The sequence below is a fragment of the Vipera berus genome (genome assembly GCF_964194415.1).
Source record: "Vipera berus genome assembly, chromosome: 5".
Taxonomy (NCBI): domain Eukaryota; kingdom Metazoa; phylum Chordata; class Lepidosauria; order Squamata; family Viperidae; genus Vipera; species Vipera berus.
The window spans coordinates 30,621,909-30,648,060 of record NC_138207.1 but is presented as its reverse complement, the minus strand read 5'-3'; the positions used below and the strand labels follow the sequence as shown (position 1 = coordinate 30,648,060).

The following is a 26,152-nucleotide window of genomic DNA, read 5'->3' as shown; positions in this document are numbered from 1 at the left end:
TACTCTGAAACAACTTCTATGCCCATCTTTGTCATATAATATGTTCGTTTGTATTGTCTAAATTCTGCTTCAAACAAGCCATCATCTTCCAGTTCATCTTCTAATGCTAAGAGACACAAAATTGAATAATACTCATTATTTAACTGTTATTAACACTGTCCATACTATTAGACATTGAAACTTATATGCCAAAAAATCTGCAGTCAGCATTAGTTTTTAAAATTGACATGTTATACATTAAATGTGTTAAAATATAAAGAGCTCTGTTAATTCAGGCTATATAATGTCCACCTGCAGCAGTATTATGTTTACCACAGTAGTTAATTAGCTAACTCAGAAAAGTACATAAGCAATGCACATTGCAGTACTACTATTGTACCAAATGTGAATTTACTGGTTCTGAATTGGAAAAATAATTTTCTTCAATCAACTGAGCTGCAAATTTCACTTTCATTTGACTGATAAAAGCATGACACATACACTATGTAAAATATCTGAAAACTCTTCAAGTATTTGATTGGAAAAATGTCAATAAAAACATCTAATATGAAATTATGGATAAAAGCACAGAAAAGAGTTTATATAATTTTAGTGTTCCTGGAGTGTACCAAATCCTAATAAGAGGCTTAATACAGTGAAACTTTTTTCCACTGGTTGTTAATATAAACTATACTTATATTTATATCTACATATAAAATATCACATATAACATACATTAGAAGTTAATATAAACTACATAGCTTTGTTTGCCATGTGAGAATAATCTTCTATATTAAGTTTTGCAGAAATTCAAGAAACAAGTACAAACGTTAGTATTAAGCAATACATTCAAAATAATTGTAACCTGTCCTGCACAGACTATAGGTCAAAATATGAACAGCACTGAACAGTATTTCTGAACTTACTTTTTGAAGCTTCTACATTTTCACTGTCAGTTTTCTCTAAAGCATCCAAGCATATAGCATTTTCCTGAGCCTGTTGACATTATAATTCATACTTTTGAATTAACAAACTAGTATTAATACCACAATGCTACAGAAAGGAAAAGTCTAAATAACAGCACTTTCAATACATCATTGGACATCTCACAAATTGCTTCTGATGGTTGGGTTACCTCCAGAGCCAATTTGGAGTTCTTGAAGAAAAACAGAGGAAGAAAAAATTATCTCTTCTTATAATATTGGATTTAGCCCAAAATTAAGAATGACACTTCAATAATGAAGAGAACAAAAACAATTCAAAACTCCAAATGTATTCATATATAGCATTATTTCAACAAGCACTCAGAAAGCTCAATAAGATCCAAACATTCCAACTTGGAAATGAATAATTAATCAATTAAATTTATTAGATTTATAAGTCTCTAGAGGAATTTATAATATCCCCCTCTAAAAATTTAGTAAAAATTATTAAAACAATTTAAATTCACATAAGCAGGCAGCCGAAACTAAAATAAACAATACAAAAATACAAGACCCCACTAATATGTACCAATGAAATTCCAAGACTTTGCTACATTTAAGGGGGAAAAAAGCAACATCCAATATCATATGGATAAACTTCAGCTTTTAATTTTCTCCTGGTAGTTACTAGGTCCCTTAAAAATATACTTAAGTGTCTTCCTCAGGAGCAAATGCTAAAGAATAGGTGAGAATGAAAACTGCTTGCTCTATTGATAGAAACCACTCTGTCACCTTGCCAAAATTGTTATCTAAATGCACAATTACAAAACAACTGGATAAGCCTGATACATATACTTTAAAGAGTTTAGTAAATATCACTTTCTATTTAATGAGAATAAATTACAGAACCATAAAGTTGGAAGGGACCTCAAAAGTCATTTAATTCAACCCCTTGCCCAATGCATGAATACTCATGCATCCTGGACAAATGGTTTTCTAGTCTTTTCTTGAAAACCTTTATAGTGATGGAGAATTCACAACTTCAGAAGGCAGGCTGTTCCGCTGCACAATAGCTCTTGTAATCAGAAAATTCCTTCTATCAATCTTTCTCTCCTAAGCTTCCATGCACTGTTTTTAGTCTTACTCAGGGATGCTATGGAAAATAAATCCATTTTGTATATCATATCTCCCCAGTCTCTTCTTCTTTAAGCCAAACATAACAAGTTCAAGCCAGGCATGTCAAACTCACGACATCACATAATGTCGTGCGACGTATAGTGATTTTTCCCCCCATTGCCGGCAATGGGGTGGGCACGGTTTTGGTGTGATGTATCTGGCCCGTGGGCCGGCAGTTTGACATGCCTGCTTTAAGCATTCCTTACAGGATTGAGCCTCCAATCTCCTTACCATCAATGTCACTCTTCTCTGCACCTTTTTCAGTGCCACAGCATTCTTTTTGCATGGTTGAGACCAGAACTGGAAACAGTATTCCAGGGATGATCTCATTGGGATGGTAGTACTTCCTGTGATCTTAACACTATACCAGCTAATGCAGTCCAAAACTGCATTAACTTTTTTGGCAGCTGCAGCACATTACTGGTTCATGTTTAATCTATGACCTATCAAGATTTCCAGATGATTCTCAGAAGTACTTCTATTATACCAGAACCTTGTTTTTTATCTGTACATCTGTTTTTTCCTAAGTTCAGAATCTCAAATTTCTCATCACTGAGCAACATTTAACATTGAATGGAAATTTGCTTCATTGGTTAATTGGTCATGATGCATAATCTCTTCCTTAATCCCTAAGGATGCATTTTCAGCAAATTTGCTCAAGGCATTTCTCTTAGTGTCATAAGGGTCACTTGTATATATTTAGGAATACATATAGTAAACATCATTACATGTAGTAAGCACTAAACATTAATTTCTCATTTAAAAAACAGTAAGAGTGATTTCTTTCTATAGATTATCTCAAAATACTAACCTTTGGATTTTTTTGTTTTTTTGACTCTTCAGCTGCAATACCGGCTGCTTCATTTAAATATTTATTACCAACTTTGCTTTCAAACCATTTTAGATCTACAAAGATTTCACTGAAGTGTTCACGATCAAACTATTAATATAAAAGGAAGGAAGAACAAGCCATCAGTCATGCCAACATACAAAAACAGAAGCTCTAGAATTCTGTAGATTCACAATATAACTACTCAATAAGTAGTTGGAAAATCAACTGAATCAATGTCAAGCAGGTTTTTATCTTTCCAAGTCAAGTATCAAAAAAGATAATATTTTGATTTGAATGCCTATTTTCCCCCCTCAATTTTCTTCTCTTCTTTAAAACCTGTTTTACAGTCAAAAGTTTAAAAACAAAAAGGACCACATATAGTTAACCAAATACATATGTAAAAAGAGCATAATAAAAAAATTCATAAGGCAGTAAATGAAGCAAACAAAATAGTTATACTATTAAGTATTGAAAAGTAATCAAAAGAATTATGGTAACCTTTATGGAAATCTCAAATTACATGTCAGCTCAAAAGAGAGCATTTTCCTCTAAGCTAACAAGGCTATGCCTTAAAAGAGGCATGATTAGCACACCAAAAAGCAATGCAGGCATATTCTATTCATCCAGATGGACAGTTGCTGTTCCACAGGAGAATTATGGAATTTTCCTTAAGGTGGATGACAAACATTAAATCATACAAGTATAAGGGTTCTCCTTTGAGCTGAACATAGTTTATTGGTTAAGTAATTAACATAGGAAAAAAAATCTTAGAAACAGGTCTGCTTCATACACAGTGAAGATGGTACTTCAAACTTGCTAGATACTATTGTCAAGAGGCTAATATTTCAGTTCACTCTAATTTCTGTAAGGGCCAATTGTGATCAAATGTTTGTTCATTTATTGTGAAATTTATCTATCACCTCAATCTTCGTGGGCTCTTGGTGTTCACAGATAATAAAATAATTGGTAACATAATCTCTGCTTATCAAATTTAAAAAACAAAGTGGTGGGTTGTGCTACAAAACCTAAAAGTGTTAAATGGTTAATACAAAAAAAAAAGGCAAGGTGAAGGATTTTACATATTTGGGGGTAGTGTTCCAGAATATTGATGCTTGGAAGGCCCATATTGGTTATGTCACTTCAGAAGTACAAAAACTACAGAAGCCGTTATGAAATTCACTTGTACAAAGGATAGGTATTGCACACTAGCAGCTCTGAAACTTTGTTTCCATGGTTCAAATACTCAAATGGTGTTCAACTGGTGTCACACTATAGGCTGCTATTGCTAAGCACATTGATTTGTGCTTAGATTGTAAGCCGCCCTGAGTCTTCGGAGAAGGGCGGGATATAAATGGGATTAAAATAAAATAAAAAAAATACTAGAGATTTAACAAACAGTTCTTGCAAATATTGTTTCAGGCACTCAGAGGCACAGCTAACGCATCCCTTCAGGTGGAAGCAGGTTAGCCAAAAGTCAAGCTGAGGGCACCGGTTTACTCCTCCTGGCTTAAATACTATTTTCCATCAAGACTGATCCCCTGAATACTTGCTGATCACTCACCTAACACAAGATGTCATTTGGACTTCTCTTTTGGATTACACTCAAGCTAAAAGAGAGAGGGTTCTAGACGTGAAATATCAGAATGAGTTCAGCCAGATTCTAGTGCACCTCGGAAATGTATAAAGCACCATAGATAGCAATTAGGCAGATATTACAAAAGTATTCAACCAAAACTTTTTCAAGAGTTGAGTTGAGAAGTTCCTTTCTTAATGAATTCTAATGCTATTGCTTTAATTTTATGCAGTACAAAGAATACATACTTACATCTGACAATTTTATAAGGTATTTCTCAAAACGGAGCAAGTTGAGGTGCCCACTTTCATTTATATAACCTAAGAAACAGAAGAATGATTTATATTTACAACTATGAGCTGTGTTTCTAGCCTGATACTGTTAAAAAAAGTGATCTATACATTTCTTCTGTTCAATGAATTGTGGGGGCTTCCATTTGAAGAATGGGGGTAGCACACTAATAAACACAGATGCCTTTTTCCTCTGCAGCCCTCCACTGTTATTTAGATCAGATTGGAAAAGCATGGGAAGTACGGCTAAAAGGGGAACAATATCACTTTCTCCTCCAGTGCCAGTGAAATACAAGTGAATGCAAATCAGTATTTACTAGGTAGATCAGGTAAAAAAAAAAGCTCCACAAGGCTTTTTTTACTTTTATTGAGACTAGCTATATACCAGCAGAATCATCAGAGTTGGTGTTCTTCCTTCTTAAAGTTAAGTGAATTAGTAAAGTGCCTATTTGAGCCGCTGCCTTGGCAACATGCTTATGTTCCTTAATGCCAGCTTCCTTACAGGTCATCCTTGCCTAATACTGCTGACCTTCAGGCACTTTTCTACTCTTGTTGAAAGGCCTGCAAGCCTACCAAAGCTTGTCACACCAGACCTTCTTTACCAAACTGACTCAGAGCCAGTCCTTTATTTTAGGCCCATGCCCAGCACTAAAGTCATGTGCCACTACGCAGGGAGACTAGATCAGAGGGGAAATGGGTGTAGGGAATTAAGTGGCTTTCCTCAGTGATGTACAGACCTAGAGAAGTGGCAGCTGGTCAAAACTGCTCTAGGCCCCGGCCCTCTACTTTAGGCCCAAGACAGGCACACTTTTGCCAATAAATGCAGGATCAGGACCACACTGTAGCCACCATTCCAGCTCATGTGTAGTCTGTGCCAAGCCTGCCAGAGACCCCTCTATCCTGAGGCAGTTGCTTAATGACAACTTGGGAGAGCTAGGATTATAGTTGTTGAATGAAGGGGTCACGCTGGCATGTTGTTTAATGACCCCTTTGCTTGACAATCAAGATTTCAGAGTCAAATATGATAGTCAGTCAAGGGCTACCAGTATTTTCTACAGGACCCAATCTACTTAATGGAAGGAAAAAATGTATTTTCCAGCATGAGTAGCAGGGCCTACTGCAAGACCACCTTGCAGTAAACATGTGAAATAGCTTACCTCCAAGTTCAGGCAATGTAGTCATGTATGTTCTATAAAGCAGCGGCAATGCATCATGGTTAATATGAAAATGAGGTAGATGAGGAATAAAATCATTTCCAACAAGAAAGCCCATTAAAATCCAGTCATCTATTATTCTTTCAATTTCATATGGAAACGAAATCTTGTCCTGATAAATGTTGACACAAATAATTAATTAATGAAAGTGTAAACCTTTAGCAACATTCAACAACCTTTAGCAAGTCCACTCATACTTACTTTAACTGGTGAAAATTCATAGTCAATATATTCTCTCATTAATGACAAGTGCAAAAGATGAAAAGTGGTTTCTTCTGGGGCGCTTGCTCTGTAAATTATTAATAGGGTTCAGTAAGCTAATTAAAATGTAACATTTCATAGATTAAAATGTGAATGTTTAACACTGAATAAATACAGCGATTTTGGTTATTTAGCAGTATTGTTTAACTTCCTTTGCGGTCATTTAACATTTTTTGTAGCAGATTACCTTTGTGATTTTTTGCCACCAAACCGGACCTCTTCTCTTAAAAGGGAGAAGTGTGGCTCATGACTTGTCAGCCCAAGCATTATCTATTAAAAGAAGTAATTTAATAGAATCAATCATTTAAAAATGATCAATAATGAGTTATTCTAGCAGCATATTATATACCCTGATATCAAAAGATCTCATTGACATCCATGAGAATAACACTGCCCTTTTCCACAATGGATAACATACTACAAAACAAACTGCTTGCATAATGCATACAACCTACAAAACATAAGGCAAACCAGTAAGAATCTTATGTGTAAAAAAATCCTTGCAGTCTAAAGAGATTCTTTCACCATTACTATTGGCATTTATAATCAAGAATCTTATTTGTTTTCAAACAAATCATGTTTACATATAAACGTACCAAGTCAGCATCTAAACCATAGAGACAGTGCCTTGTGTTTGGATCATGGTCAGGCTTTGCTTTTTCTGATCTAATAAATTCCATAATTTTATGTTCTCCTTCTCCTGGTGTCTGAATGAAAAGAAAAAACAAATTAATAAATGTTGAATTAATAACAATTAATTTAAGAAGTCTTATAAAAGTAAAAAAATAACCTCATGGCCTGATAAGTAGACAGTTATGCCTTGCCAAGATTTGTCTGTGGAAATCTTCATATTTACAAAATACTTCAGGTGTTCGTGCAACCTGGCCATGAATTCTGTACCTAATAACAGAAATCTAAAAGTTACACATTCAATCACTAAAATCTCAAAAATATTTTTTCAAATATCATGGAAACATTTATTTCTTTAAAAAAGATTTCACAATTTTTAACAGCACTAATATTTGAAATTATGTTAAACATGTACACAATTATAATACAAATTTTGAAATTAAACACAAACATCTCTATTACATTATTTTCTGATTTCAGGAAATACAGCCTGACAAACTTGGGACTACATGTCCTCCATTAGAAATCTTCTTAGTCAGAAAAAAATAAGTTTAGTCAGACATAACGTAATGTTGGAGTATAAAACATTCAGATTATTCAGAAACACACAGAATCCATATATGTGTAAAATTGGGAAATTGTTTATTAATTGGTTTTAATATAAGATGGAAGTACTTAATTGAACAGAAAAAACAGTAAACAATGAATAAGAATAAAATATAGCCTGTAATTCATGTTGTATCTTTAATACTGAATAGGGGTAGGAAAGAGGGCATTCTGTAACAGAGGGGCCATACTGCTTAGTTTGATTTCTGCAGCTCTGATATATTTGAAAATCACATAAAAATAAGAAATAAAAAATGAAGTTCAAAATAATGTAGCAAAATAACAGAACTCCCTACCTGGTGTAATGCAATTAGAATCAAATCTGGATTCAGTTGGAAGACTTTCTCCTTTTTCTAATGCTTTCTTAATTTTGTCTTCTGCTTCCCTTGCTGACCTATAATAACAGTAGTTTAGTGCTGAAATAATCTGATAGCTACATATGTATTACAATCTCACAACAATTCTGTACAGATTATGGCAGAAATATCTTCAGATTACAGATGGTCTTTGGAGGCAGAATACCCATGCCAACACTTTCTTACATATAATGTACAGTTTCCTTAGCAAAATAAATTTAATGAAAGTTTTATATTATTTAATTTTCATTACTGTATAGCTATAAAGGTTGCATGGAATAGAACAGTGGTCCCCAACCTTTCCAGCTTCGCAGCCTGGCAGTAGAAGCGGGGAAGAGGGGATGGTTTTGTGTGCATGCCCAATGCCTACGCAAATGGAGCTTCACATGCTCACACATTTGGCCACTGCTTACTTGGACAGGGGGTTGGGGGACCCTAGAATAAACACAATCTAAGTCACAAGAGTTTTGTTAATTTTCCTTAGAACTGAATAAGCCTAAGTTGTGATAACATTTCTATAAAGTTGGAAGAGACCACAAAAGCTATCTAGTCCAACTCCCTGCAATGAGTAAGAAAATAATTTAAACCACTTACAAGAGGATCTCTTTAAAAGCTACTGAAACAAAAGCACCACAACCTCTAAAGGGAGATCTTATCATTAGGAATTTCTGGTCCTAGGTTCTGTGGAAAATAGTTTGGGTTTATTTTCTTAGCTGCATTTTTTAAAGCAACTTCTATTATTATATTATTGGCAACACTGAATCTATGGACAGATAAGATCATCCAAGCAGTTGTGAAAGAAGTCCAACTTCTCCCCCTGAATTGAGAGCAAGCCTGGAGATTACTTAGCAGCTGTCTGATGAAAACACTTAAAGAATCTTCCTGACAAAGACCAAATAGACAATCTACCCTCTTTCCTATATTAGACTAAGAAAGGCATAGCACGGTTTACAAAGGCACAACTATTTTGAAGGTTCAGAGCTGTATGCAGCCCCAGAAATCTGAAACTGTCGTTCTAATATAACATATAGCAGAATTTAACATACAATTAGGACATAATTATACACTAATTGTATTTAATAAATGAAACTGGTTTTATTCAGACGTTAACATAAATTAAACTATATCAGGTTTCCATTTTCCTAACCAGCATTTTGGAAAGTTGGCCATGAAATTCTAAAAAGGTGCATACTCTAACACAACAATAAAACATGAAAAATGACTGGATGAAAATACTTATGATTCAGTGTAGTTGCAAACTGAAATGTCACATGCCCATGTAGACATATGCAGTCATTAAGTCACGGATGTTAAACTCGCCATGTCATGTGATGTGTTGCGACGTATCATAACTTTTTTTGGATTGCAAGAGCTGGGGTGGGCGCAGCCTCCGTATGATGCAACCTGCCCGTGGGCTGGCAGTTTGACATCCCTGCACTAAGTGAATCATTGCAGGTCATAAAATATGATGTCATATGACCACAACTTGCAACTTCCTGCCAGATTCCCCACTGACTTGTCTGACTTCACTTGTCAGAAGTTGGCTGTGAAATTTGCAAATGGGGATCATGTGACAGTGCACCTCTTGTAAATGCACGTTACCAAGCAACTGCATTGTGATCACATGACTGCAATGGTAGCAACTTCGAAGACCAGTCATAAGTCTAATTTTTCAGCACTACTATAACTTTGAACATCACAGATTGAGTTCAATAGTCAGTAAGCAAGGACCACCTGTGTTCAGTCTCCCCACATGGCTTCCCTTCAGTAAAAAATGATTGGGTTGAAGCCAGCACCATTTATTCCCTCTTAGGTTTCCCTTTGGACAAATGGTCATGGAAGTCACTTTGTTACCAAGAGCAGGAAATATTATATAGTTCCATAGTTTTTCCAGATAAAAAGAAGATAGCACCGAATGAGCAATCCTACATTCACTCCTATGAATAATCATCAGATATGAAGAAACAAGCGTATTATATCCAATCTGCAGGAAGTACAAAGAAAACAGTGAAAACAAACAATAAATCAAAAGCCCATTTTACATACATACCTAAAACGTCTGCCACGTTGCTGGTTCATTTTTGCTCTTGGAGCTACTCCATCAACTGCCATAAAAAAAACTTTTCTTGGTTTAATAATGCGAAACAAAACTTCTAAATAGTGAAATATATCAGCAAAGATCTTATCTTCAGAGATTCGAAAATGAACATCATCATCATTGGGATGTGAACATTGATGAATAATGCCATTCATGTCCAAATATAAGTTGTCAAATTCTGGAATCTAGGAAACACATTAAATATAGAAGTTGTTTTACAAAGACAAGTTTTAATTGTTATATTTCTTCTACAAAAATTGTACCTTGCATTATCTAATTTCATTTTATATATTTGGAAAACACATATGCTAATATTCAACATACTCTGCTTATAAGAGGCCACATAAATTCCAAAGACACATATATCCTGTCTTCCATGAAAGTTTTCAGATTAAAAATAAAATTCATAAACTGCTAAAAATAAGGAAGTCTTTTTACCATTAACAATGATTCTGTAGTGATTACGTTAGCTTTAATTCTAAACTTTCATATTTTAATAGTGCCATAAACTTTTTAAAAGGGCATTACATAGGTCCATATTTATTTATTGAATTTATATGGCCGCCCACTCACTTTCAGTGACTCTAGGCATATAAAAATAGTAAAAACAATCACCCCCACTCCCCCAAGCAACAATAAGCCACTTAATGGGCTCCATCCCACTTTGGGTTTCCCACACTAGTTGGCAAACCCAGGCCTTGTGAAAGAGTGTCAAGGACACTGCAACCATCATAAATCTGAGTCAGTTGTCAAGCATCTGAATATGAACCACGTGGCCATGGGAATGCTACAACATTCATAACTGTGTAAAATAGTCACAAGTCACTTTTTTCCAATGAAGTTGTAACTTTGAAGGGTCACTAAGTGAACTGTTATAATTCAAGAGCTACTTGTACTTGAATGAGAATCAATAGAAAAAAGCAAAATAAGTCTGCACAATATTTCCATTTAGAATTGTACTTTTAAAAAGAATTTTTATCCAGAAATTCAACATTATTTTTATTCTGTATTGGCATAATAAAACAACTGACAAAAATGAAAGAGTTATATATGTAAACTAATTATCTACTAGCACTAGGGGTGTATAAAATCATGTTACAAACTACAATGGCTATTTTAGAAACAATATTTCTCTGAAATAAAGTGCACTATCTTTAATTTAGCATTTTATGTTGGTTTAAAACAGGACTGTTTAACTGAAATGCCCTGAGGAAAAGAATGTGAAGCTACAAAGCAAGTAATAACTGATAATATTGCAATTTATGACACTGCACTTAAATTCAGACAGTACTCCAAGCAAAAATCAATTAATAGTATTATGGCTTAGTACAATTAAATATACTCAGTGCAAACTGTGGGTCAATAGGAATTTGATATGATTACTTGTGTAATTTTGCTAGTTAGGACTAGAGTATTGTTTCCCTCTTTCTCAGCATAATCACTTGTATTATTATTCTTTGTTTTGAATTCTTTGTATGTCTTTCAGTTGTTGGCCAGTATAAAAGAAACTGTATTGCATTTTTAAATGTAACAGACACGAGCAAATGCTACATTTTCCCAACATGTTGCACAGCTAAGCTTGTAAGCCGCCCTGAGTCTTCGGAGAAGGGCGGGATATAAATGGAATTAAAATTTAAAAATTAAAATTAAAAATTTTCATCCATCTACTCATGTTCTTCCTCGAGTCTGTTAAAAAGATAAAGTACACCAGGATGCGATTTATATATCCGATTGAAATTTTAAAACAACACTAAATAAGAGTAGATGTAATCTCTTGAGGCTAAAAAAAGAAAACGAATTATTTCAAATGATGTGGAGAGGTTTTTCTCCTCCATCACGAAGCAGAACTGCAAATAAATTGCCAGGCTCCAGACAGCTACCAACAAATAAGCCACTCTCTTCTCCGCGGCTTCCCACGCAAAATGAAACTACAACGTCGCTCGGAGTTTCATAAAACTCTTTCCAGACTCGCGTTTTGTTTCTAAATGAGAAACCGCAGCTGACAATCTCGGTTTGTAAGGGTCGAAGGCAGTTGGGAAAGTTGCAGCTTTTCTCTCGGGCACATTCCTGTTCTCCAATTTCCCCCTAGCCTGAAAAAGAGATTAAGCGGCCTAAAATTCTTAGCCGAGCCAAAAAACAAGAAGAAGAAGAAGGACTCCAAAATGGTAACTCCACCGCAGCTCTTTCCAGGTGGGGATCCGCGCAACAATTCCAGAGGCAGGCGCGGCTTTATTGCCAGACCTGTCCGTCACACTAGAGCAGGGGTCGGCAACCTTGGCTCTTTTATGACTCGCGGACTTCAACTCCCAGAATTCCCGAGCCAGCTACGCTGGCTCGGGAATTCTGGGAGTTGAAGTCCGCGAGTCATAAAAGAGCCAAGGTTGCCGACCCCTGCACTAGAGAAAGAGGGAACCTCGACTGACAAAAAAACGAGAAATGAGCCCTTTTCAGCAGGGAATATTAGTGTTGCTCTTCCTATTCCTGGAGATTCATTCCTGATCCGAATAAACAAAGTACTACCCAGCTCCAGCTTCCCTCTCCAGAACAGGGAAGCGCAAGCCGCAGCTGCTCACCTGATGCTCCTTCACCACCTGACTGAGGCAAGGATACCGCTCCGAGACCCACCGATAAAACTTCGGCACCCCCATAGCGGCCGGCTTCTGCCTTTCCTCTTAGCTAACTCCCGCACTCCACTCGGAGCTAAACAATCTCCTTTGCCACCTTCCCTCCTCTCGGGCAAAACGCTTCCTTCCGCCAAGGCCCCAAACCATAGAGCGGGCCTCCACAGAACGGACGACTCAGCGTCGGAAATTAAAGGCGGCTGGCGCTTCCTATCGGACGTCATGAGAACTGCAGGCTTGGTCTCATCCTGTGTCGCCCAAAGTTTCCCGTTGTTAACTACGGTGGCAGGTGGTGGAAGAGAAAAAGAGGCGAAAGTGACTTTTTCGGTCCTTAGGCTGCCAGCAGACAGGAGGAGGGCAGAGGACTGTCTTAAAAGTATTCCCTTGAAAAGTGCATAACGGGACTGGGAAAAGGTGGAATGAGAGGACGGCCAGCAGCAAGGGAGCGAATAGATAAAATCAAACTAAATAGGAAATGGATTTGGGATGAAACATTTAAGCGTTCTTAATATGCCAGGAAATCGGCACCTAGCTAGCAAGCGATCAATATACAGTATACTAGAGGTGAAGTTGACAAGTAGGGGAAGGTAGAAATGGGAGGGTCTTTCTGGCCTTAGCTGGGAGAGGGATTGGTAGAAGTGAAGCAGGAGAGGTGAGGCTGGTTGCTGTACTATTGAACTGGTGGGAAAATGGCTGTTTTCACAACTATATGACTCCGGTTGGGTGTTGAGTGTCATATATAACTGGTTATTGGGTATCTGGCAGAGTGGATTATGAGGTAGCTGAAAGGGCATGGAATAGTATGGTAGGAAAGTGCCTGGGCCATTCTAGGGGAAGCAAGATTGTTAATTTGTTTCAAGTTCCAACCCCTCTTCTGAATCTTAACCCAAGTTAGGCAACCAAATTGCTGGACATGCCAGGTTTAAGTTGGTGCTTTTTAAATAGTAGGTTGGTAATAAATCCAGGCTTGTTGATGACTCAATTGTGGATGAGAGGGCATTGCTCACATGTGCTGCTAAGAGCCGGCTAAATAATAAGCCCCTCTAAGATGAGTCCAGGAGGTTCATGTCTTGCTTTATTCCTGTCTCAAGCAACAGAGGTACGGTATTATGGAAGTTGTGTGCTAGATTAGTCCTGGCTATTGTGAACACTGGCATGTGAGGTTCAGCTAAGGGACAATATGGTGTTCCTGCTATTGTATAGTCCTCACAGAGGCATGACTGCAACCTTCCCTGAGCTGCTTGATTTTACAGATATGGATTTGCTCAGACTATCGGTACTGGCCGATTTTAATCTCTTTTCACTTAGATTAGAAATAATTTGGGAGTTTATTACTGCAGTGGCACCATAGACTTATCAGTGGCTCAACCTACATTTCTGCCACACATTAGATCTGGTCCTAACTCTGGAAATGGGTTCTGGAGAACATATCCATCAGTCCTTTATCTGTACATCGAGAATGATAGTGTTAACCAAAACTACAACCATTGCAAAGAGCCAATTAAAATAGCTCACTGCGAGTATCTGGTGAATCAAAGATTTCCAGAGATCATTTGGAGCTCAGAGATCCCCTGAATATTTAGGAATGCTATGAGACATGAGAAAGAATTAACTTCCTTTTCCCTTTCACTGATTCCATCAGGCTATACAGATTTTTGAGATTTTGAGATTTATTGAGATTTTTATACCGCCCTTCTCCCAAAGGGACTCAGGGCGGTTCACAGGGCAAAATATAAACAACAGTACAAACATTAAAAGATAATTAAATTAATGCCCAAGTTAAAACCAGAATAATAAAACAAACCTATAAAAAAAAAACCCAAGTACCCCCATCAGGCCAGACCCGCTAGTTCAAATAAATGCGTCTTCAACCCGCGACGGAAGGATCGGAGGTCTGATGCCATCCGGAGCTCAACCGGCAGTTGGTTCCATAACGCCGGAGCACCCACAGAGAAGGCCCTCCCCCTGGGGGCCACCAGTCGACATTCCTTGACAGGAGGCACCCTGAGGAGGCCCTCTCTGTGGGCGCGCACAGGGCGGAGGGGAGTCGACGCCGGCAGCAGGTGGTCCTCGAGGTATCGCGGACCCATGCCATGTAGTCTTATACAGTCTTATTTCAGGGGAAAGACACCAGCTAGAAAAACAGCTGTGGATTTTAATGTACCTTAAGTGCAGTAACATAATTAAAAATGAAATTCTGGAGGAAATTAGTTTAACTGGAAGTGAAGCCAATTCTTATTTTAATACAGTTGTGCAATGCTTCAGACTTACTCTCTTAAGTGCTTTGGGGCATATGGGAACACAAACATTGCATCTATAATACCTGCACATTTCTTTCTAACCCCGACTCTATAATTTCTCCTAGTGATGATATTGTTAAAAGATGAATGCATATGACTATTATAATATAGTTAGCTTCAGTGTTCACCATATCTCATCTAAAATATTGTTTCCAGCTCTGGTTACCACTTTTTAAAAATTCAAACAAATGAATCTGGGACATGGTAGTGAGAATATCAGGGACACAAAAATCTATAAATCTGATGAACAGATTGAAGGAGCTAGAGATGTTTAGTTTTGAGAACTGAAGGCTTTAGTAGGGACACAGTAATCTTCACATATCTGAAAGAATGTCACAGAAGACTATTATCAATTGTGCTGAAGTAGAGAACACAGAAAATTTATTTAATTTCTGGAAGTACGATTCCAAATGAATGCCAAAAAACTTTGCTAACAGCAACAACTATTTGATAATGGAATGAAAATGTTATGTTCTCATTCAAATAATTCTTTAATATTCTTAGCTCAAAGACCTCTATTTTATTATTAAGCTTGTGGGAATAGCATTGTGATAAACAGAATAACATGCATTTTGTAGTCAAAACATTTTTATTGGAATAAATTCTATAAACAGAATTTCCACTCTATCAGTGGAAACAGTATTTATATACAATATAAACATTGAAAGACTGATCTGCATTAGCAGAATTTACTAAAGTTTGTTTAAAAATGTTGTCTGCAAATTACAGCATTTCACATATATGGTGCCCAACCAAGATACATCTGACACAGCAAGTTTTCATCAGTTGAATCTTGAATAAGATGGTGAACATGTCCTTCAATTGATAATGGTAGGCCCTTTACCCTGTTCCTGTTTTTTATTACACCCTGCAGCCGCTGCTCTATATCTTGCACATGAGTCTTGGCCTGAAAAACAAAAAATAATCTACATAAGAAAAAGATGCCATTAGTACACTAGAAACTAAATTTTTAGTAGTAAATATTCTATCTTTCTCTTTCCAACATAAAAGATTGAGTTTTCGCTGAAGGTTTATTGAATTATATAAAACTGAGTACTATATACTAAGCCATAAATTACAATTTACAGTACATACTAAATAATGTATACTTATTATATTAAACCAATCCAACTATCTTATGGTTTAGCACAGTGAACGAACCTTACAGCTACCTAGGATACACTTATGGATATCACAGTCAGACTGGGAACATCTACTATTTATACATACCCAACCATCTTAAATGCTGTTGGGAGACTGTCACTTACTGACAGATATTTTTTTAATTTACATTACTCTTACATGTACGTTAATTTAAATATATTAAAAAATTTAAAATCAACAACAGACTAATTACAGTCAACACCATTGCAGACAGGACTTAAAGAGACTTTACATGCACCCCCATCGTCCCATTCAGAGGTGAAAAAGAAAATGGGGGGATTTAGGATTTTATCCCCATCCCAGCAGTCAAAAGAGCTGGTTAAACCTCTGTTAGTCATTTTCCTATCAGAAAATATGGATGTCTGGAGGACAGTAGCTTAGCCATAAATAAACCAAAAGTTGTTTTCACGCTACAATAATTCCTCTAATTTCAGTGTTAACTGAAAAATGATGTTCATCATAGCATGTTCAATATGTGTGTAATATAATCACAGCTGCTGCATATATTATGGTGAGAGCCTACTATATTAATAATAGGATACAATTCCATAAATTTAGTTTTTATTGATAGACATTAAAGAAAATAGGCAATTTCAAAATGAGTATGTTTCAGACTTAATTTTGAATTCTTCAGTTTTTTAAATTTTTCATTAAAACCGATAAGAATCAGTGGATTGACTGTGCTTAAAATATGCTTTGGAAGATTCTAGATTTACCAGAGACAATTTGGGGTAGTGGCTAAGGTATTGGGCTATAAACTGGGAGACACCTTAGGCATAAAACTAGCTGGGCCAATAACTGTGCCTCTGCTCTAGGAAGCAGGCAATGGAAAACCATTTCCAAAAAGCTTGGAATGCTGTTCCAGGAATCAATAATGACTTGAAGGCATGGGGAAAAAAGATAACTGTATGTATATTTTGCTAATTAAGAAACATTAAAAGTATAATCTATAAAATTTAAATGAGACCAGCAAATATTTTAAGTATCATTTTTATTTATACCATAAGAATTAATCTGCATCACAAAATTAAATATTTCTAAATACTATTAATGAATAATTATAAAAAATTAAACTGCTAGCATTTATCAATATATGAGAGTGACCTGATGAAAAGCAAATGGGTCAAAGTTTCCAACTCTTGTAGGTATCTGTTCCTATTGTGTTTGCTTTTCTTGAATAAATTCAGTTATCATTCAAAGCAAGATTATGTTGCTTAATTTTATAGTCTCCGTTTTTATTTGTTTACTGCCCTGGTGCAAAGTTTGAATTTTTAACCCTGAGTTTTACCAGCTTACCTTTTCATTGACAATTTCTCCAGTTTCATTTACTAAGGTTTTTGTATTGCCTCTAACTGGTTTACTCCATTCCACAAGGGGATCGTGGAGGAAAGTCTTCAAAACACTAGATGTGGGAGGGAACAAAATATTTTTAGTTGCATTTGTTATAATAAATCTCATTAAATTCAGTTACTACCCAAATTTGATGGGAGTAGAATAGCATATTATAAAATACTAATCATAATAATAATCAGTCTGATTACAAACAACAGCATGACAAAGTAGCAACAATGGTGCACTGAAATATCTGCAAGAAACCCCATTTGCCTGCAAGCAAGAACTGGTAGGACCACAAAATAAACAAAGTGATAGAAAATGAAGATGCTAAAGTGTTGTGGGACTTCAGAATTCAGACAGACAAGTGCCTTCCACATGACACCCCAGATATTAATTGTTGATCAGACAAAAATGTCTAGATAATGGATGTGGCAAGAGGTTGGAGACAGCAGAAGAGAAGAGAAAGAACTAGAGAAATCACAAAATGCAAGGACCTGCAAATAGAAGTAGAATTACTATGGCAAAAGAAAGCAGAGATACTATCAATAGTACAGGTAGTCCTCAACTTACAAGAATTCATTTAGCGATCGTTAGAAATTACAACAGCACTGAAAAAGTGACTTTATGTCCATTTTTCACATTTATGACCATTCCAGCATCCCCAAGGTTATGTGATCAAAATTCAGACATTTGGCAACTGACTCATATTTATGATGATTGCAGTGTCCCGGGGTCATATTTATTTTTTTTAATTTTATTTTAATTCCATTTATATCCCACCCTTCTCCGAAGACTCAGGGCGGCTTACAAGCTTAGCAGTAGCCTTCATTCTATGTATATGCCTGCTTATTAGGGCTTTCACACACACCCCAAGCAGCATTATTACAAAGTCAGCTTAATTGCCCCCAACAATCTGGGTCCTCATTTTACCTACCTCGGAAGGATGGAAGGCTGAGTCAACCTTGAGCCTGGTGGGATGCGAACCTGCACTAATTGCAGGCAGCTGGTGTTACTTAAGGAGGCATTAGCCCACTGCTCCACCAAGTCAATGGGAAAACCAGATTCACTTAACAACTATGTTACTAACTTAGCAACTGCAGGGATTCACTTAACAACTGTGACAACCAAAGTTGTAAAATAGGGCAAAAATCACTTAACAAATGTCTCACTTAGCAACAGAAATTTTGGACCCAGTTGTGGTTGTAAGTTGTGATAGGTGCCTTGGACGCAATCCCAAAACAACTGGAGCAATACTTCAACACATTGCATTGACAAATTCATCAATTGCAAAAGGCAGCTTTTATTGGAATGGTTTATATTCTGTGATGACACCTTTAATACAATGAAACAACAACATCTACCTATCTCAGGTCCTTGGAAGAGACTCACTAGGTTGATAAAAATGCCAAATCCAGTGTAAATAGCTGGCTCATAATCAGGGGATGTAAAATAGGAGACAAAGAATTGGAAGACATCAAGTATCAAGATCTGAAAACTGAAGCTGAACATGGCATAAACTGGCTATGGTGGCCTCAGAGGTTATTGGCACAATGACAAACTTTCTACCTGTCAATTACAAAAGGCCATACCACTTGGATGTGTGTGTGTGTGTGTATCAAGCAGTCGGGTTGGAAAGAGGCGCGCACAACGCGAATGCAGACAACGCAAGCACTCAGTGCTCCGTCAAACCAAGACCAGAACTGCATAATTACACAATTACCCCCCACCGTGGAATGTAAAAAAGAGGAAGAACAACTATTTAGAGCAGGGCTTTTCAACCTTTTCACCCATTGTAACACTTTTAGGATATGGCAACATCTGAGTACCGTCAGTCGCCTAGCAAGGTGTCAAAAACTTGATGAACCCCCCTCCAAAAGGAAAAAAGTGATGAAGTACAGGTAGTCCTCAACTTACAACAGTTCACTTAGTGACTGAAGTTACAATGGCACTGAAAAAAGTGCCCCCTCGAGCCACAACCGAGCAAGACACCTGCCTGCCTGCCCGGCGGTGCTCTTCCTCCTGTCCGAGGTTTTCATTGTTGTGAGCATTTCTATTGAGGATCGGCAGCGGGGGTGGGGTGAGTGTTAAAACCAAACATTCCCCCCATCTGGGTGGTTACAGCAGGTTTTGGTTACTTCACATGATCCTGGGACACTGTGACCATCATAAATATGAATCAGTTGCCAAGCATCTGAATGTAAATCACAAGACCCTGGAGATGCTGCAACATTCCAGCTGATGGGCGCTTCTTCTGGGCTCAGAAGCGCCAGGATCAGCGCCACCTGGTGCTGAAACCTGGTGCTGATCCTGGCGCTTTTGCTGAGCCCTGACAGCCCTGCAGCTCCAGCCATCTCTCGCTCAGGCTTGTGTGGTGCTGCCACTGGTTCAGCTCATTCCCCTCCCCCGCTACCACTTTTCTAGGAAGGTCGCATATCACTTGCCTGGTGCCAATGTATCACAGGTGGTACCCGTACCATTGGTTGAAAAGCCCTGATTTAGAGCCTCCGGCATGAAAACACGGGCAATGGCAAGAGCAATTACTATAGCTTATAGGACTGACAGCAATCCTCTTCTGACAGCAGGGACTCAGAGAAAATCACACTCCATAGGAACGAATGCGAGGCGACTCAAAAGAATACGGCCGGTTGAAACAAACAGAGCGGTGACGCGCTCTATGAGTGGAGTGCAGAAACGCTGATAATATAAATGCAATCTCCCCACTCCGATAATTTCATCCTGACAACGTTGGTAGTTAGCCAACGAAAGCTTGATTTTTAATAAAACTGTTTTAGTTTTCTACCTTATCCCAGTGTTCGGATCTCTTGTTCTGATTTAAATATGCCTGGGAACTGGCAATTGTGATTTCATTGTTGTGTACATAATATTATTTCTAGATATCTATAAGAGCCTTAAAAAGTTAATAAGTGCAATGATTCTGAGCTGAAAGTCTGTGACTAGACTTTTATCTACTTCGGTTTTTCCCACTGCAAACCATTTTCCAATTCTTATTTGGGAAGTACCATAAGGAAATCCAGAAGAAATAACCACAAAATAATTATTTGCAGCTCTCTTTCTTATTAGCACAATTGTGTATAATTGCATGACTATCCTGACAAAGAGAAAAAAGAAGAAAAATATTTAAGAGCAGTATTACCCACTGAATATTACAAGCCTTATTTGTGGAGTGTGTAAAAGGAAACCAGGTTATCAAAGAATATAGTGGCTGGACACCATCAAAGCTAACATCACCCAGAGCATAGAAAAACTCAAAGAAATAGTACAAGATCCGAAGATCTGAGACCTGACCCACAGAATTGCCAATAGTTGAACACAACTAAATATTTGGACACAACTAAATAGTTATGCAATGAAGCGTGGCAATAATAAAAAAATGAAGTTGATATAATTAAGTGTAATGATTTTATGTGCACTCTTTCTTTACCTCATGAGTGGTTCTCTCTGGCTACGCATAAGTCTTAAGGTAACTTCACAAGCTCTCCTGAACAGCCCTTCTGTGCCCATTGGACCCATTGCATTAACCATGTTATGAGTAAGGCGAAATGGAACAATTTCTGGAAAGTCAAAAGTTTCTCCCTTTAAATGAATTTAAGAAGAATATGTTCAATAATTCATGCTTCTCTCAAAATGGAATGCAGTAAATTCATATTCTGCTTGTCATGCAATTATAGAAGAATTTTTATATAAAGTATACTATTATAATGTTAATTACAGCATATTTCACTCCTTTCCAAATTACTTTGGTGTTTGGAAATAGAAAGGCTAATTACATTTTGCTATTAACCAATGTTAAATGTAATATAAAAACAAAACCCATATTTGTGATTTTTATTACTGGATGTGCAAAATATTCAGTACATGGAGCAGCTCTTTTAAATGGTTCATGGCTACATCAAAACAAACGTTTCAGGTGTTTGGGTCTGTGATGGAACTAAGCAGGGTAGATCTGATCCATGCAAAAGTGGTTTGGTGATTATGGGGAGGGGGAAATCAAAGGACATTGACAGTTGGAGAGAGATAGGGAAGGAAAGGAAGAAAGATGCTGGGAAGATTGGGGGACGCTGGAATATGCTGTTTTTAGAAATTGGCAGCTGAATGAAGCGAGGAAAATTACGGGTGGTTAGCCTGATGTGATATGATGCATTGCTCTAGGATACTGGGATTTGAGGGAGTTAAGGTAGGTCAGATGCATATGATATGCTGGGACTTCAGCAACAAAGATGGGGGGAAAGATGGGAAAAATAAGTGACTAGGCAGGCCAATGGGATAAGTTCACTTCAGGTACTGGTATTAGCAGCTCAAGGAAGGGAGAGAAAAGGGAAAATGCTGGAAGGATGACGGGTTGGAGAGCTGGGTGGATAAACACTTCCAGAAGCTGATGAGAGGGAGATGGGAGAGAGATTTTATTACCAGCATTGGCCTACTCACTTCATCCAGAGTTTGTTTTGTTGAGAACCTGAAGCAGCTAAGATTTTTAGCTTTTGTTTCAGCTAAATGTGGGTAGTTCAGAATGATTTGGCAGAACCTCCGGAACATATTGATTTTGTTCCGGGTTGCAGATGAAACATTGTTCCCATTGAAGTATGCCCCTTTGGGAGGATTTCTACCCTTAAAGAGAGTCTTGATAGTTTTAAATAAATGAAGTAACTGTGCTCTATGTATTGATACATTTTGTCCCCGGAAGTTAAAAGAACATTTTTTATACTGGAAGTATTGTTTGCAAAGACTAGAGGATAAACCAACCTGGAAAAATTTGAAACTACTTCAGGTAGTCATGACTGCAATTCAGATGTAATTGTTTTGCCAACATACTTTGAAATAAAAAATATTTTAAATTTAATATTTAGCTGCTCACCTTATTAAACAGACAGTTGAAATCTACATGCACACATTCACCAGTTAGAGAATCAAACAGAATATTTTCTCCATGACGGTCCCCAAGACCTAGTATGTATCCAACCATTGACATAACTGCAGTGGAACGACAATAAGCTGATCTGCTACTGTACCTACAGAAAAAATAAAAGATCAAGATACCTTATAGGTGCTTGGTCATGTTGTAATAATTATTGGTTGCATAACAAAACAACAAAAACATAAAAAATGTAGTTTATGATGATTACTACAGGCAGTCCTTGACTTATGACCCCAATTGGGAATGGAACTTTCATTGTTAAAAAAGGTGGTTGTTAAGTTCGCTGCAACCAATATTACCACCTTTTTTTGCTGTGGTAAGTGAATCACTAGTCATTAAGTGGATCATGAGGTTAAGTGAATTCAGCTTCCCCTATTGATTTTGCTTGCCGGAAGCCAGCTGGGAAGATCGCATGTCAAAACTGTGTGACCACAGGACACTACAATTGTTGTAAATAAATGCTAGTCGCTAAGCACCTGAATTTTGATCATGTGACTGTGGAGAAACTGCAATGGTCATAAATGTGAGGGCTGGTCATAAATGCAAAGACGAGTGGTAAGTCACTTTTTTCAGTGCTGTCATAACTTCTAATGGTTGCTAAACAAATATTTGGAAGTCAATGAATACCTGCGAAGTCTTTGAATTAAAAAAAAATGTAGGCAATCAGATTTTCTTTTTAAATTCTAGATATTATTATTGTGTAATTCAAGCTGTATTTATTTATTAAATGTGTATACCACTCAACTCCTAATAACTGTAGAAAAAAGACTGACCACGAGGTAGGATCAGGGAATTTTCTCAGAAACCACTCATGAAAAATTGGAGGATGCCGAGGAAGTAGGGTTTCTTTGAAAACCTTCAGCTTTTCAGATAAAGGTGCTGTCTTTGGAATAATACACTGACGAAGCTCTTTACCAGTCATGTAGATGCCTGTAAAAGAAAAATGAATATAATTAAGCTACATATTCTATGGTAAATATAACCAGTAACTGTTGGTGAAGCATTGCAAAGAGTCACTGTATTCACTATTTCTCCTTCCCTATCCTCCGCTTTATCTTTTCACTCATACTTTTAAAAGATTACATCATCATTATTTTACCTTTTTCTTTGTATAATTTGATTAGGATATTTCGCAAACCAGCAGTGTTGTTCACCCATTCAATGATTCCACATTCCTCATTCAGAGGAATAACAGCATAGGTTCGGATGTGGAGTTCTCGTCTTCGTGACTCTGCATCTTTTCTTAAACACTAGGGTAGAAACATGGCATGCTCCGTAAGATTAATATAAAACAGTATCTTTAATTTTCACTTTAATTCATTTCTCTGTCTCTTGTAATCGAAAATTAAGGGTTTGTATTTTTAGGAAGGGGGTGTGTATGTACATACACAAGCATACACACATACACGCTTTTATATACACATACACAAACATCAATTGCTTTATTTATCCCAAAAAAGATCCCTTACAGAAGGTTCAGGGAGTTAAAGTTATGTACAATCCAAGTTTATATACTGTACAATATTTCTGTCTACCAAGACCATCTAAGCACTTAAAAATTTAAAACAGAATTACGAAAATAATTTTAATAGAAAACAGGAATGTTGACAAAGGTATTGAATCTTTCTTAAAATAAAATCACTGTACCTATTCATTCAAAATTTGGCAAACAAGAACCAAAATGACTTTATAAACATAGAAAGACAAATAATATGGGCTCCTTTTAAGCATATAAAAAGCCTAGCATATATATGACTAGATTTTAAACACATTTATTTCCATCAGTATAACTATAGTATTAGCAAGTTTTGGTGAGATTTATATTCAAAATCAGCTTTTCATAAAACACGTTATATATACTGCTCAAAAAAATAAAGGGAACACTTAAACAACACAATGTACTGTATTTAATAGTAGGATGTCTTATTTTGTGTTCCCTTTATTTTTTGAGCAGTATATTTTAGAAAATGGACCATTACTCAATGTATTAAATCAGGCTTGATTAAAACCAGAAAGCCTTCTCAGTTTACAGGCAACAGACACTGATTTATAAGCCTGCGTTGTTGCTTAGAATGGGGACAGACAATAAGAGGAGCTGCAACCAAGCATATTTGAGTTCTGGTTAACCATTATACACAAACATTCTCACTGATAACACTGATGCTAAGAAAACATTTAGTGGATTGTCAACAGCAAGTTTGCCATACATTCAGAAACATGTTTAGAAATTAACCTTATTTATGAGGGAGTTGAATTCCATGAGTCGACAGTCTTTTCTAAGATCATCTTTTGGCTTACACATCATGATATAAGATTTTCCATCTGAACCTTTTAAAGTAATCTTCTTGGGCTTCTGAAGAGATGGAAGAATTTCAACCTACAATAAAAAAGAGGCACAGTTCACACTGTCTCAGCCAACATACCCCACAGATATGTTGCTACTGTGAGGAAAATAGTCTTTGATTTACAACCATTCATTGGTTCAAAGTTACAATGGTGCTAAAAAAAATGATATTACCTGTTCTCACGGTTATAACCATCACATAATCCCTGGGGTCATGTAATGACAATTCAGGCACTTGGCAACAGGCTCACATTCATGACAATTTCAGGGTCTTATGGTCATGTGATCATGACTTACAACTTCCCAAGGCTTCTAATAAGCAAAGCCAATGGGTGGGGGGGGGGGAAGAGAAGCTGGATTCACTTAATTGCTACATTAAAAAAAATGATGACATCAGGTCCACTTATACAATGACTTGCTTAACCACTACATTGCTTAGCAACTGAAATTTTGGTCCCAATTGTGGTCATAAGTCAAGGATGACTGCCTGCTGCCTCGAGGTCCTGAAGAAAAAATATGACATAAAGCTAAGAAATAATTTCATTTAAAGACTTAATTCTCTTTTTTCTATTTTACTTTGGCTCCAAGAGAAAGTAAATTTTGGAAAGTAAACTTAGGCCAAATTATAAAAATGCAAATAAGTTTAGGAGCCTTTTCTATCGTAATGCCCACCCTTTGGAGCATGAGTCCCCTTGAGCTTAGATTGGCCTGAATGCTGCTGGCCTTATGGAAGATGTAGCTTTGTCTCCATATTTGGTGATCCGGATATAGAACTAAAAGTGATCGATTGTACTCTGCTGTAGATTGTGTCTATGTTTTTGTGTTTCAATATTTTTTAATATATGGCTTTGTATCTTTGTTTTTATTTGCATTTCTTTATTTTTCTCAATGTTCTTTTAATTGATGTGAGCCATCCAGTCACATTTGTGAGATATGTACTAAATATTTATTAAATTTTATATGCTGCCCATCTTATTATTGAAACAATTATATAAATTGAACAAGCAAACAAACAAATAAGGATTAATAGATACTAACTGTATCATCAAAACTTTCAATGTAAGCCCAACATCCAGGAAATGGATCATGATTGGAATGTGTTCCAGGAACTGAAGGAAGAGTTGGTATCATTACAGATTGCAAAGGAATAAGAATCTGACTAAATGTTTGGTCTTCTACCAGCCTTTTGAGGTTTTTGAAATGAATAGCCATGCTTAAAGTAGACGTGTTTCCATCGACCTGAAAAAAGGTTAAAAAGTAATGAAATCCAAACATTCAAGCATATAATTATCTTAATTTTAAGTATAAATTTAATGTCCATATGTTTTTTTCAAACTCACCATTACCTAATTTAGGATCTAATTTCAAACAAAATGTAGCATTATTGACAGGTTTAATATAATATAGTAATATATTTGATTAATCTACTAAAAATCTTCTGTTCCTATCTTCTGAAAATAAATGATATCCAACTAATGTTCTCCAGCTGACATCATGTATCCATCAATGGGAAGGGG

The 26,152-nt window shown here is 36.7% G+C and overlaps 2 protein-coding genes across 6 annotated transcripts in view; both read right to left on the bottom strand.

Moving 5' to 3' along the window:
* The window catches only part of XRN1 (5'-3' exoribonuclease 1), a 56,017-nt gene extending 43,323 nt beyond the window's left edge, over nucleotides 1-12,694 (bottom strand). For all 5 annotated transcript variants that reach the window (XR_014026638.1, XM_081329341.1, XM_081329338.1 and 2 more), the window contains exons 1-12: nucleotides 12,512-12,694; nucleotides 9,891-10,123; nucleotides 7,781-7,878; nucleotides 7,039-7,148; nucleotides 6,845-6,955; nucleotides 6,436-6,518; nucleotides 6,189-6,276; nucleotides 5,931-6,099; nucleotides 4,736-4,803; nucleotides 2,890-3,018; nucleotides 906-975; nucleotides 4-106 (exon numbers count right to left, since the gene is read on the bottom strand). Coding sequence is in view for 4 of the 5 variants with exons in the window: in XM_081329341.1 (XP_081185467.1) it covers nucleotides 4-106; nucleotides 906-975; nucleotides 2,890-3,018; nucleotides 4,736-4,803; nucleotides 5,931-6,099; nucleotides 6,189-6,276; nucleotides 6,436-6,518; nucleotides 6,845-6,955; nucleotides 7,039-7,148; nucleotides 7,781-7,878; nucleotides 9,891-10,123; nucleotides 12,512-12,586 (1,337 nt within the window). In the remaining variant the exon portion in view is untranslated. The remainder of the gene's footprint in view (nucleotides 1-3; nucleotides 107-905; nucleotides 976-2,889; nucleotides 3,019-4,735; nucleotides 4,804-5,930; nucleotides 6,100-6,188; nucleotides 6,277-6,435; nucleotides 6,519-6,844; nucleotides 6,956-7,038; nucleotides 7,149-7,780; nucleotides 7,879-9,890; nucleotides 10,124-12,511) is intronic.
* A 2,525-nt stretch (nucleotides 12,695-15,219) lies between these two features.
* The window catches only part of ATR (ATR checkpoint kinase), a 56,775-nt gene continuing 45,842 nt past the window's right edge, over nucleotides 15,220-26,152 (bottom strand). The window contains exons 40-47 of the mRNA XM_081328714.1: nucleotides 25,674-25,874; nucleotides 24,525-24,668; nucleotides 23,391-23,541; nucleotides 23,065-23,221; nucleotides 22,232-22,385; nucleotides 20,801-20,952; nucleotides 17,320-17,425; nucleotides 15,220-15,766 (exon numbers count right to left, since the gene is read on the bottom strand). Of these exons, the coding sequence (XP_081184840.1) occupies nucleotides 15,593-15,766; nucleotides 17,320-17,425; nucleotides 20,801-20,952; nucleotides 22,232-22,385; nucleotides 23,065-23,221; nucleotides 23,391-23,541; nucleotides 24,525-24,668; nucleotides 25,674-25,874 (1,239 nt within the window). The 3' untranslated portion in view covers nucleotides 15,220-15,592. The remainder of the gene's footprint in view (nucleotides 15,767-17,319; nucleotides 17,426-20,800; nucleotides 20,953-22,231; nucleotides 22,386-23,064; nucleotides 23,222-23,390; nucleotides 23,542-24,524; nucleotides 24,669-25,673; nucleotides 25,875-26,152) is intronic.